This window comes from Theropithecus gelada, chromosome 6, assembly GCF_003255815.1.
Source record: "Theropithecus gelada isolate Dixy chromosome 6, Tgel_1.0, whole genome shotgun sequence".
NCBI classification, from domain to species: domain Eukaryota; kingdom Metazoa; phylum Chordata; class Mammalia; order Primates; family Cercopithecidae; genus Theropithecus; species Theropithecus gelada.
The window spans coordinates 47,157,008-47,171,599 of NC_037673.1; the positions used below are offsets into that span (position 1 = coordinate 47,157,008).

General features: G+C 35.2%; 1 protein-coding gene across 3 annotated transcripts in view; it reads right to left on the reverse strand.

Annotated features, from left to right (window-relative positions):
• Positions 1 to 7,251: 7,251 nt before the first annotated feature.
• The window catches only part of EMB (embigin), a 52,755-nt gene continuing 45,414 nt past the window's right edge, over positions 7,252 to 14,592 (reverse strand). For all 3 annotated transcript variants that reach the window (XM_025389194.1, XM_025389195.1, XM_025389196.1), the window contains 4 exons: positions 14,260 to 14,536; positions 13,392 to 13,425; positions 10,981 to 11,035; positions 7,252 to 10,406 (listed from right to left, as the gene is read on the reverse strand). In XM_025389194.1, the coding sequence (XP_025244979.1) occupies positions 10,389 to 10,406; positions 10,981 to 11,035; positions 13,392 to 13,425; positions 14,260 to 14,536 (384 nt within the window). In that variant the 3' untranslated portion in view covers positions 7,252 to 10,388. The remainder of the gene's footprint in view (positions 10,407 to 10,980; positions 11,036 to 13,391; positions 13,426 to 14,259; positions 14,537 to 14,592) is intronic.

Genomic DNA, 14,592 nt, shown 5'->3' on the forward strand with positions numbered 1-14,592 from the left:
TACAAGAGATGCTGAAGGAAGCACTAACCATGGAAAGGAATAGCAGGTATCAGCCATTGTAAAAACATGTCAAAATGTAAAGTCCATCAATGCTAGGAAGAAACTGCATCAAGTAGCGAGCAAAATAACCAGCTAATATCATAATGAAAGGATCAAGTTCACACATAACAATATTAACCTTAAATGTAAATGGACTAAATGGTCCAATTAAAAGACACAAAATGGCAAACTGGATAAAGATTCAAGACCCATCAGTTTGCTGGATTCAGGAGACTCATCTCACTTGCAGAGACACACATAGGCTCACAATAAAGGGATGGAGGAAGATCTACCAAGCAAATGGAGAACGAAAAAAAATGCAGGTGTTGCAATCCTAGTCTCTGATAAAACAGACTTTAAACCATCAAAGATCAAAAGACAAAGAAGGCCAACATAATGGTAAAGGGATCAATTCATCAGAAGAGCTAACTATCCTAAATATATATGCACCCATACAGGTGTACCCAGATTCATAAAGCAAGTCCTTAGAGACTTACAAAGAGACTTAGACTCCCAAAGAATAATAATGGGAGACTTTAATGCCCCACTGTCAACATTAGACAGATCAACGAGACAGAAAGTTAAAAAAGATATCCAGGAATTGAACTCAACTCTGCACCAAGCAGACCTAATAGACATCTACAGAACTCTCCACCCCAAATCAACAGTCTATACATTCTTCTCAGCACCACATCGCACTTATTCCAAAATTGACCACATAATTGGAAGTAAAGGACTCCTCAGCAAATGTACAAGAACAGATATTATAACAAACTGTCTCTCAGAACACAGTGCAATCAAACTAGAACTCAGGACTAAGACACTCAATCAAAACCGCTCAACTACATGGAAACTGAACAACCTGCTCCTGAATGACTACTGGGTACATAACGAAATGAAGGCAGAAATAAAGATGTTCTTTGAAACCAATAAGAACAAAGACACACCACACCAGAATCTCTGGGACACATTTAAAGCAGTGTGTAGAGGGAAATTTATAGCACTAAATGCCCACAAGAGAAAGCTGGATACCCTAACAGCACAATTAAAAGAACTAGAGAAGCAAGAGAAAACACATTCAAAAGCTAGCAGAAGGCAAGAAACAACTAAGATCAGAGCAGAACTGAAGGAGATAGAGACACAAAAAACCCTCCAAAAAATCAACGAATCCAGGACCTGGTTTTTTGAAAAGATCAACAAAATTGATAGACCGCTAGCAAGACTAAAAAAGAAGAAAAGAGAGAAGAATCAAATAGAAGCAATAAAAAATGATAAAGGGGATATCACCACCGACCCCACAGAAATACAAACTACCTGCCATCACAGAATACTATAAAAACCTCTACGCAAATAACCTAGAAAACCTAGAAGAAATGGATAATTTCCTGGACACTTATACTCTCCCAAGACTAAACCAGGAAGAAGTTGAATCCCTGAATAGACCAATAGCAGGCTCTGAAATTGAGCCAATAATTAATAGCTTACCAACCAAAAAAAGTCCAGGACCAGACATATTCACATCCGAATTCTACCAGAGGTACAAGGAGGAGTTGGTATTATTCCTTCTGAAACTATTCCAATCAATAGAAAAAGAGGGAATCCTCCCTAACGCACTTTACGAGGCCAACATCATCCTGATACCAAAGCCTGACAGAGAAACAACAAAAAAAGAGAATGTTAGACCATATCCCTGATGAACATTAATGCAAAAATCCTCAATAAAATACCGGCAAACCGAATCCAGCAGTGCATCAAAAAGGTTATCCACCATGATCAAGTGGGCTTCATCCCTGGGATGCAAGGCAGATCAACATATGCAAATCAATAAACGTAATCCAGCATATAAACAGAACCAAAGACAAAAACCACATGATTATCTCAATAGATGCAGAAAAGGCCTTTGACAAAACTCAACAGCCCTTCATGCTAAAAACTCTCAATAAATTCGGTATTGATGGAACATATCTCAAAATAATAAGAGCTATTTATGACAAACCCACAGCCAATATCACACTGAATGGGCAGAAACTGGAAGCATTCCCTTTGAAAACTGGCACAAGACAGGGATGCCCTCTCTCACCACTCCTATTCAACATAGTGTTGGAAGTTCTGGCTAGGGCAATCAGGCAAGAGAAAGAAATCAAGGGTATTCAGTTAGGAAAAGAAGAAGTCAAATTGTCCCTCTTTGCAGATGACATGATTGTATATTTACAAATCCCCATCATCTCAGCCCAAAATCTCCTGAAGCTGATAAGCAACTTCAGCAAAGTCTCAGGATACAAAATCAATGTGCAAAAATCACAAGCATTCTTATACACCAATAACAGACAGTGAGTCCAATCATGAATGAACTTCCATTCACAATTGCTTCATAGAGAATAAAGTACCTAAAATCCAACTTACAAGGGATGTGAAGGACCTCTTCAAGGAGAGCTACAAACCACTGCTCAGTGAAATAAAAGAGGACGCAAAAAAATGGAAGAACATACCATGCTCATGGATAGGAAGAATCAATATTGTGAAAATGGCCATACTGCCCAAGGTATTTATTATAGAGTCATTGCCATCCCCATTAGCTACCAAGGACTTTCTTCACAGAATCGGAAAAAACTGCTTTAAAGTTCATATGGAACCAAAGAAGAGCCCACATTGCCAAGACAATCCTAAGCCAAAAGAACAAAGCTGGAGGCATCACTCTACCTGACTTCAAACTATACCACAAGGCTACAGTAACCAAAACAGCATGGTACTGGTACTAAAACAGAGATATAGACCAATGGAACAGAACAGAGCCCTCAGAAATAATACCACACATCTACAGCCATATGACCTTTGACCAACCTGACAAAAACAAGAAATGGGGAAAGGATTTCCTATTTAATAAATGGTGCTGGGAAAATTGGCTAGCCATAAGTAGAAAGCTGAAACTGGATCCTTTCCTTACTCCTTATATGAAAATTAATTCAAGATGGATTAGAGACTTAAATGTTAGACCTAAGACCGTAAAAGCACTAGAAGAAAACTTAGGCAATACCATTCAGGACATAGGCATGGGCAAGAACTTCATGTCTAAAACATCAAAAGCAATGGCAACAAAAGCCAACATTGATAAATGGGATCTAATTAAACTAAAGAGTTTCTGCATAGCAAAAGAAACTACCATCAGAGTGAACAGGCAACCTACAGAATGGGAGAAAATTTTTGCAATCTACTCATCTGACAAAGGGCTAATATCTAGAACCTATAAAGAACTCAATCAAATTTATAAGAAAAAAACAAACAACCCCATCAAAAAGTGGGCAAAGGATATGAATAGACACTTCTCAAAAGAAGACATTCATACAGCCAACAGACACATGAAAAAATGCTCATCATCACTGGCCATCAGAGAAATGCAAATGAAAACCACAATGAGATACCATCTCACACCAGTTAGAATGGCAATCATTACAAAATCAGGAAACAACAGGTGCTGGAGAGGATGTGGAGAAATAGGAACACTTTTACACTGTTGGTGGGATTGTAAAGTAGTTCAACCATTGTGGAAAACAGTGTGGCGATTCCTCAAGGATCTAGAACTAGAAATACCATTTGACCCAGCCATCCCATTACTGGGCATATACCCAAAGGATTATAAGTCATGCTGCTATAAAGACACCTGCACACGTATGTTTATTGCGACACTATTCACAATAGCAAAGACTTGGAATCAACCCAAATGCCCCTCATTGACAGACTGGATTAAGAAAATGTGGCACATATACACCATGGAATACTATGCAGCCATAAAAAAGGATGAGTTTGTGTCCTTTGTAGGGACATGGATACAGCTGGAAACCATCATTCTCAGCAAACTATTGCAAGAACAGAAAACCAAATACTGCATGTTCTCACTTATAGGTGGGAACTGAACAATGAGATCACTTGGACACAGGAAGGGGAACATCACACACTGGGTCCTATTGTGGGTAGGTGGAGGGGGGAAGGATAGCATTAGGTGATATACCTAATGTAAATGACGAGTTAATGGGTACAGCACCCCAACATGGCACATGTATACATATGTAACAAAGCTGCACGTTGTGCACATGTAGCCTAGAACTTAAGTTATAATAATAAATAAATAAATAAATAAATAAATAAATTACAGTGAAACATTTAAAAGAGTTATTTTCTTTATAGTAATAAAAACTATTTCTTATATGCAAAAAAACTATATCTATTTTTATGAAGTTCATTACTGCCTTTTAAACTGTTCAAATATATTTTGGGATACTTTGAAAATTCCTTTCTGAAAGACTTCTGACTTCTAGTTTGATCTGTTAAACTAGAATCCCAGCTCTAGGTGCACTTTTTCACTGTGCTTGAGAAGGACATATTGTTCAACATGATTTAAATTACTTGTGAGTATACACAAAGAAAAAAAAAAAACTAATGTTTTCTGTTTAGTGCCTTTATATTCTCTTTTAAACTATTAAAAAATAAAAAGTATGACAATGTTTTCCAATACTTAAATTTTTAATTCACAAAGTATCATTTTATTCAATTTAATTGCATATTAGATGTATCTTTTGAGTTACATGAAATAGAAAATGTTTTCTAAACATTCCTATATAGACATTTTGTGCTATTTACACAGTACAGAAAGCCCTCGATGAGAATTTAGGCACATATGCCTACAAAGGAAAACATTATAATTATTAGAAAGTATGACAAAATAAATCCATGATCCTTGATTTAAATAAAACTAAAGATTATGATCATATTTCTTTCTTTAAAGGTACAAAGACAGTTAATAAAATGCTAAAGTTATAAAGATTACGTGCTATGATTTTGCAGCATTAAATAGTATTACAGTTACATATGTAATAAATCTAACATTGTGCTACATTATTTTCTAAATTAAAAATTAAATAGCAAAATCAGTTTTTACAAACAAAGTTTTTAAATGTAATAAGCCAACACATAAAAATAATAAACATAGTGTTGCAGGTTAATCATGTGACTAAAAGTAATTTTGACAATGTTATTCATGAATTATTTTCACTGACTTCATAAACAAATTTTATTGTAAAAGCACAATCACGCATTGATGATTCACTGAGAATCACACAGACATTATTATGATACATGAATCAGAAGATATGCAAGTCCAAAGAATTCTCCAGTACATTCCATAGGCCAGCAAAAACATGACTTTGACAGCTTCTCTTACAATTTGTGAATGATACTTTTGCATACCAATAAATCCCAACCTGTTAGATGCTTTTGGAGATTAATAGAACTTTAAGCTTACTAAACTGTTTCATTATAGGCAGTTTATATAGTGAGACTCACCTGACATTTACTTAAAATGGCTATTTCCCTATGTTTACTAAAAATAGCTATTTCTCTGAAAGTTGATTTTTGTTTATCATTTACTTGTTGCAGATGCCACTGTTGTGTCTAGGGCAGACGATCCATAACATACTTAAATGCTCTCTGCAGGCTAAATGTGTGACCAGAGAGTATTTTCTGCCTGTTATCCTGGTGAAATCATAAAAAGCACCTTCTTTCACTTTCAGTGGTTGGATGATAAATTTTAAGGCCACCCTCCCAATTTATACGTAAAATTACAAAAAAAAAGAAAAAAGAAAGAAAGAGTGCTAAGGCAAATAAATGTGTCCTGATTCCCCAGCACCACTATAGGGATATAAGAGTGGCAAAGCATGGGTTCCATAAAAATTCCATGGAATTTATGATATAACTGACCAGTTGAAAGGAATAAAATTGATATTAAAAAATATAGATTACAGATAATAGCCTTGTTTTCTAAGAAGCATGTAATTTGCAGGCCAAAGCTGTTCAACATGGCGGTTAATCCTAGGTTCTTCAGGAGGACTCTGTGAATGTGAATCTCAGCTCTAAACACTTACAGACAGAGTGACTTTAGGCAGCTTACCTAATCTCTCTAAGCTGGAGTTTCCTCATTTATAAAAAAGTAGATATTAACTGTTTTTACAGCATAGGACCATTGTGTGGATTAAATGAACAAAACATGTCAAAGCATTTTGTACAGTGCCCATCATATGCCATGTACTAAATGTCAGTTATTATTATTCTTAGTGAAGCAGAATTCAATTGGTAAACAGGGCATGTAACTGACCTTCTGGATACAGTGCAGATACATTCCTAAGTATCATATGAAAGAAGGATCCATAATTCCATTTCCTTTTTCTCAATACTAGAGTAGGATAAATTCATGGTTAATTAATAAAAATCAAAATAGACATTACATAAATTTGTATAACTTAAGATTCTAAAATAATTGAGTCATACTTCTATTTTTCATTCATTTAATGAGTATTTATTCAGAATGTAGTACAAATAGGTCACTTTGCCTTTAATTAATACTGCGACACATACTTGATTTCCACCTATAGATGAACAATGCTAATGAGGAATAGGTCCCCAATTCCTTGCATAAATTTGTTCAATTAGACAAAACGAAAGAAACGCTTTCAGTGATCAAAACTAAACTATGAAACTGTGAAAATAATTATACGTTTTAGGATTAAATTTTAAATTGGATCTGAGATACTCTGAAGTATACTGGCAGGGGAAAGTGGAACGAGGTTAGGGAGTGAACACAAACATCAACTCTCTACAGTACGATGTAAAGGAATACAATCGCTAAATTTCGGAGGGAACAGACACAGGGTCTTCCTCTGTCTCCCGGGCTGAAGTGCAGTGGCAATCACAGCTCAGTGCAGCCTCAAACTCCCGGGCTCAAGTAATCCTCCCGCCTCAGCTTAGTTGGAACTACAGGCAAGTACCATGCCTGGTTAATTTCTTTTTTATTTTTTGTAGAGACAGGGTCTTCTTACTCTGTTGCCCAGGCTAGTCTCAAGTTCCTATCCTCATGTGATCTATCCTCCTTGGCCTCCCAAAGTTCTGAGATTATAGGTGTGAGCTACCATCCCTGGCCTAAAATTCTTTATATTTAAAATCAATGCATTATTAGAATAAAGGATAAAAATAAGGTTTGCATTTGTACTATCCATGAAACACGAAGAACAAGGGAAATTTAAGTAAGTTGAATGCAACATAATCTGTGTAATAGTTTAGGAATTAGACTCCTTTTGCTCAGAAGACACTAATTCATTATTAAAGAAAATATGACTGGACCTTTATACTATTCTATGTTTTTTTCAAAGTAAAAGAAGCAAATACTGAAGTTATAAAAGCTTGCTTTTCTTTATAATTTTTTTTCAATTATGATTTGTCACAATTTAGATTGTTTTTCTAAGAATAAGTAGAAATTTACAAAATTTAATTTTTATTTATACATTCATCCATTCAATACACATTTTAAGACATCTCTATTGCACCCTTGCACTGGTAGTTACAGGACAAAGAAAGAAAATAATCCAAGAGAGAGAACAACAAATGTGTATTTATAACACAGAGTAATAAACACAAATAAATGTGGAGTTATTTAAGCATGTAAGATGGTAATTGCTCTACTAGGTATGGGGGCTTCTCTAAGACACAAGATCAGATTAAAGTCTTGAAAGATAACCTGGGGTTAGTCAAGCAGGTGGAAGTGTGAAGAGCACTTTCTGAGCGGAATCTCCATGTGCCAAGTCTAGTTCAAGAGACTGGATAGAGATTAGCAATTTGGAGAATGCAATATTAAGAAATGGCAAAGGTGAGCCTACAGAGATTCCAAAGTTGCATAGTGAGGTTTGTGTTTGAGAAAGTGGACTCAGGCAGCCATGCAAAAGAGGGATTAATAGAAAAGGAGACTGAGGTAGGAAAATCAAGGCATTAGCTGTTGCAGCTGGTGAGGGCAGAGTTGGGAAGGCAATGGGGTGGATTCATGAACTATTAAAAAGGTCAAAGGAGCAGGGATTCATGACCTATAAGTGTTAATTAACACAGAAGAAGAAAATATCACAATGAGTTCTAGATCGGGGTCTGAGAAGCTAGATGTTGGGATAATAACAAAAAGACTGCAAAAGGAGATTTACACTTTGGCAAAAAAATGTGTATGAAAGTATCTGAGAATTTTATGCCATCATTAAATCTACTTATTATGCTGAAAATCCTTGTTAGCTGGAAACACTAAGAGAATTACCCAAGGTGCCTAATATATAAACTTGAGTAGTTTTCCTACTTCAGCTTTTATGTGGCTTATTATTTGCAGTCAATTTACAGTTGGTCAGTATTAGTTAATCCATTTATCATCACTATAAGATTGGTTAATGGAAGCAGATTAAAATCCAACAGTGGTAATTTTCTAGAAGTCCTCTAGAAAGACTATAAAAAGCCAAACATCAACTTTAATTTTTGAGTACTTTTCCTATTTAAGGTTACTGAAATAAAGTATTTTTGCAAAAAAAAACAAAAGAAAACAAACAAACAAAAAAACACAGTATTGCCAATTAAAAATTCAATTTACTCTAGAAATATTTCTGATTATTTTACCTTCAGGAAGCAATGCTTCTTGCTTGAAAATTGTATCAGCCTTGAAGGTTAGTGGTGGCAAAATGGAAGAATGCATACGGCAGATGGGCTACACATTTGTTGGGCTACACATTTGTTTCCTTGTGTTCTATATTCCCAGTCACAAATATACTGCTTTGAATTGTATTTAGTCAAACAGCAGATTTGACTAATATTTCCCCGAATTCAAATAGTTTAGATTAATTAAGCTGATTGGTTATCTACCATTATATAGATATCACCCAAATAATGTCAAAATAATAATTAATTAAATTAAAATAAATGCATGGACCTGAGACCAGAATAAAATGAAAACCAAGAATAAAATGAAGTTTGCCATTACTGGGATGTATTCAAGTTCAGCAAACTTACATGTGTAGTTAGGATGCTTTACAACAGAATATTGCATTTTGTTATACCAACAAAGAATTTACCAGCTTCCAAGTCACTACCTTATGTGTATTATTCATACTAGTAATAATGGTAAACATTAGTGATATAATTTTCACTACCAAAATTTTATTACATTTTTCTTAGCCAATATATGGAGTAAATTTTTATAAAGTATTTCTTTTCAAATCATTGAATTACTCCTCCCCAACCTTTAAATCCCCTAGTCGCCAAGAATCTTGGGTTCCACACCACCACTCTTCTGTTCTTAAAGTTGTTGCCCTGCGAGCAGTGCAACACTGCACCCACCAGTTCCAAGGACACATCATGGTCATTTACCTTATCTAGCATCCTGTGGCATGATTTTAGTATTTCATTCAAGCACTGACAACTTTTCATGTCGATTCAGATTTTATAAGATTTGATTACAGTGAGTTTATAAAATATTTCAGTTATATACGCAATAGAAACAACGCATCCTATTTTTGAAGATAAGTCTAAGGCATTCACAGCAATAAAAAGGAAGTACTTTAGTACTTCTGGACTTCAGTCGAGGGAATTATTATTGTAAAGCACTAATAATACAAGTTTAGATATCTAACCAGCCATAGATACCAGGAAGCCAGGTGTTAAATCAAAGACACCAGGAAACCATGAGCCACAAAAGCATCAGTGTAGGAGTGTTTTAGGTATTACAACTATATGGACCTGTACTCTAAAACATAAACAATGGTGTACCTTATGAAGTTCAAAACCCTAATTAAAGACTAATAAGCACTTTAGCCTGGTGGGGAGAGTAGTGGTTATGAGTGGAATAAAGACTGGAAAATTTGCTTTTGTAGTGACAGAGCTTTAGAGTAAGCACAGTTTTATTTATTTGCCTTAAGCCAATATTTCTGGATAAAAGGTATGTTTTTCTTGTGGAGATTGTAGAATAACTATCATTAGCAAAGGCAGAAAGTATTCAACTTAGTAAAGACATATTTTTTCACTATCCCAGAAAGATGACCTTTATATAAAAACTGTTACATATACTTCCATAGATACTAATAATAAGCATGATTTTGTAAAAAAATAACTTTCTAAGACAAATGGCAAAGGTTTTCTTTTTCATGAATTCTTCGGTTATAAACAGGTTTTGAGTGATTTTTATTCTATGAAGTATTAAGTGATTCTGCTGATATCTGTTCCGTGTGTACTCTGAAGACCAGAATATAATTAATTTTATTCTGGTCTACCACATTTATTCTGATTTACATTGCTTTTATGTAACATAATTACAGAATGAAAATATACCCTTAGATCTGAGATAGCATGTATTATTGATGAAGCTCCTCTCCTGCTGAGCATGCTGCATAAGCTTTTCATCCTTTTAAAACGAAAAACTCAGAGGTTCTTAACAGGAAGGATAAAGAAAGCTGAAATACGAACTCTGTATATCTTCCAATGATTCTCGACATGAGGTTTTGCATTCACTGGCCCAGAGATTCCTGAGTTAAATAAAGTATAATCAAATATAATTAGTGTGTTCTGGTTACTTTAGAGTAACTTACTATCACTTTAGCAAAGCAAAAAATACTTTGAGGGATCCAATCTATTGCCAAAACAAAGATCTCCTACTCTAATGTTGATGAACTAAAAATTTTGAATCTAATCAGCAAAGAAAGTTAGCATATTATATGCATAAGTTTACACCCCCAAATATATGGGAATAGATGAAACTAAAGTAACAGAAAATCCAGAAAATTTGAGAGGAAAACAAATACAGCTACATGAAAAACTGTAAAAGAAACTAGCCCATGGTGATAAAATAAAATATGTAGCCAGTGCAAAAGATTTACTTCTAGATTGGTTGCTATGTGTCCTCTGGTGGAAAAGGAAAGTATTTATTTTTGTACAACTATACTGTATATATTCCCCTATAATAGTGTAAATAAGCATATTTGAGCACATCATAAATGACCAGATCTTTTACGGAACTAAAAAAAAAGTAACTGACTAATAGGTAGCCTATGTATATTGAATTTTACCTTTTATTTGGAATATCATTCAGAAGTAACTTACATTTTTTCTATGCCTGGGGACATTATTTTCTATACCATTGCTATCATCTGATTTCCTGTACAGAAAACAAAAAAGAAAATTACTAAATGTTTGTATTATATAAAATTAAGTAAGTACATCACTGATATGGCTATCAGGTTAAAATGTAAAATGTCAATACAGACAGAATTCTTTCTTCCTAAAAATATTTTACTTACAATGTTGGATTTATTTTTATGGCATTGCTTGAAGAGGAGCCGTAACCACAAATGATAGTGATAAAGGCTTGTTGATTTTATGCACAGGGAGAATTGCTTCTGCCCAAGCATGAGTGAGGACTTGGGCATAAAGACCATAACTTATGTGTGGTTTTGGAAACATGCAAGGTAATAGCCAATTAGGAGGTCAGCCAACATGTGTGATATTGGTGCTATACATTTGTGTGCTTATTACACTGAATTAGAGGTTAAAAATGGTTCTTTTTCCACCCAAAGTTTATCACAGCAGGAGTACAAATGTGGGCCTCAGATTCTAAAGATTGACTAAAACTAAATAACCAGTATGCATAATGAATACATTGCCCTTCAAGGTCTTGGGGGCAGGCTTCAATTATCAAATCATAATGCATATCATAAGACAGTGTTACTTACAATTAACAGATAATATTTTCTAAAAAAAAGAAATCCCACCTGAGTGCTTCTTTTTCTTTTGTGTGTACTCTTCAGAAGCAGAATAATGGCCACTAAGAAAACACCTCAGCAACTATTGCAAGAAATGGTTTGAGGGGCACCAAAAAGCTCATTGTTCTGAATGAGTTCAAGTGCCCTTGATATTTGTATGCAATCTAAAGATAGTGAAATAACCTAAAGATAAGAAAAACTAAACACCTTCAGTGATCCTTATGGTGCTGTATAAGATGAGCAAAATGAAGTATATTAACCCAATTTTCAGAAAAAAAAAATTCATCTTTTACACTACAGATTGAATCCATTTTACATTGTTCAGAAGTGATGGTCCATTCCACACTGTTCTGGCACCATCCTTTCAGAGTGTGTTTTAAATCAGAATGCAACCTCCAAATGTGAGCTCAGAGGAATGGTTAGAGACAGTGGGAGGCAGAGCTCAGAGAATAAAGGGACCCGAGCAAGGTTCTGTCTTCAAATATGTCAATGACTGTCACGTTTGTTATATGATGCTAAGAACAAGAAAAGGCCAACACATGGAAATGGGAAAGATTAAAAGTTCAAATCAACATAAATGTCGACGCTCTCCAGAAAGAGAAGGGATTCCTTTGGGAGAGATACAATTCCCTTCCAACTATAGGTGTCTATGATTCTAAGACAATGCTGCTTTTCTCTATCTGGTGTTATAGGATTTCTGATGTAGTTATTTTGTGCCCTTAACCTGGAAGCTCATATCATATTGGTTTATTTTACCAGCCTATGTGAACTGAGTGAACATGATTATTTGAATAATGTCTACAAACATCTAAATGACAACTGTCTACTCCACTCCTGCTATTTGTGCCTGTAACACTCTCTCCATAGAGCTCCTGTTGGCTGATAAACTCTAAGTGCCATTTTGTGTTGGTAATAGTTGCTCGGGCCTTCCACTTCTCAAGTTTCTTGCGGCAACTTTAATCTAGCCTCGTTTTCCTGGCCCCCAGCCCTTGGCTCTATTGTTCAGGCGTTAATCCCAGTGTTAGACACCTCTGTCACTGGCCTCTGTACTCAGTTCTCCGGCTTGGAGGAATTCGGAACTCCCATCTTTGCCAAACTAAATTACATCCCTGGTGATTTTATTTCCAGATCTCCTCATGCTTAACTCTAAACAAAGGCTGTGTAAGAGAACCTGTGGCACAATTTGTGTTCTCTGAATAACTAAGAGAATTCTAGGCCAGTGATTTTCAACAGACAGAAGATCAAAACCATTCGTAGATGTTTTCAAGAAATACAGATGCCGTAGCCCCAACCCAAGAGATTCTGATCCAGGAGATTCAGCAAGGTCTGAGCAACTGTATCTTTAAAGAGACTCTTAAGTGATCAAAAATAGCCAGGCTTGAGAACCATTGCTTTAAAAAAATAATATTAAATACTTCTGATGGTTACTGTACACCTTCTGTGCACCAAAACCTATGCTACGCATTTACACATATATATTCATTCCATCCAACAAGCTCATATGGTGAGTACTATTATTAAATCCATTTTGTAGAGAAGAAAGCTGAAGTACAGAGAAGTGCAGGTAGTAAGTGATGAAGAAGAATTCTCACGGAGGCAGGCAGACTTGGAATGCCACTTTTCACCACCACATGGACATATACAGAAAATACTCCTCTGCTTTTTTTCCCCCAACTGCAAACATTTCATTCAATTGTATATTTCCCTATATTTTACTCAAGTGAAAATTAATCTGTAAAAAATAATACTTACAGCTGTTCAGTCTGCTCAAATTCTTTCCCCTCATCTGTGTAACAAAAGAAGAATTTGACTATGAAGTTGGTTTGTCATTTTTATGGAACATATATGCTCAATTAAACCTCCTTCCTATGTAAGAAAGTACTATGCTGTTTCTCCTGTTTGGAATGAAGGAGAGACATGCTACCTTAGACATCTACACCTCCTTCATCTGCACTACAGACCTTATCTGCATTTCTGATCAAACATAGTTTAGTGGCTTGGTATTTTCAAAAACATGACTGCTTAGTTTGTCATTACTTAAATCATTAAAATTTAGTACAAAATCAGGAAAGAAAACAGGATGTAAGGTCAATTTTCTCGAGGATTATTGCTTTATCAACCTGTAACCCATCAGGCACAGGCTGCAAAAATAGGATATGACAGGACAGTCTCTCTTCAATGAGAACTCTGGAATGGTTAATAAAATATTTTTTTAAAATGATAATCTAAGTGAAAGAAAAACTGTTTCTTTGAGACTTTTTATATTAAAATCATAGATTTTTCTAATAATCCAGGGCCAGAATACATATCACCTAACTGGTACTTAGGTACCAGTAGCACCAAAAAAAGGCGGGGGGGTTAGGGGTGAGGTGGGGAAGAGAAAGAAAAAAGGCACTTTTATTTTCAGGAATTGAAACAGGAAGACCATTGATACATGTTTCTACCTCACTGTCACCATTGTTGTAAACCTAAATACTGCTCCAAATAAGAAAATGAAGATTTTCCCCAAAAATCCTAAAGTCATTGCAATGTATCAAATCATAATCCATATAAGTAAATGATACTTATAATTAACTGATAATACTTTCTTAAAAAAACAAAAAACAAAAAGTAATCCCACCTGAGTGCTTCTTTTTCTTTTGTGTGTACTTTTCACAAAGCAGAATGGCGGCCACTAAAACAACCACTTCAGCTACTATTGCAAGAAATGGTTTGAGGGGCACCAAATAGCTCAGCACCACAAGCTCAATGTGTTCTTCACTCTCGCCTACTTGGAATAGTGCATGGCACCAGTAAGATCCCCCATCTTCCTCCAAAAGTTGTGTTATCTTCAGCTTTGTTTCATTAGCATATGTTCCATTGATCACATATTTATTCATTTGAACACCAACAGGAACCTAATATAAGGAGACATTAAAATCCATTCCTATCATAGTACATAAAAGATACATGA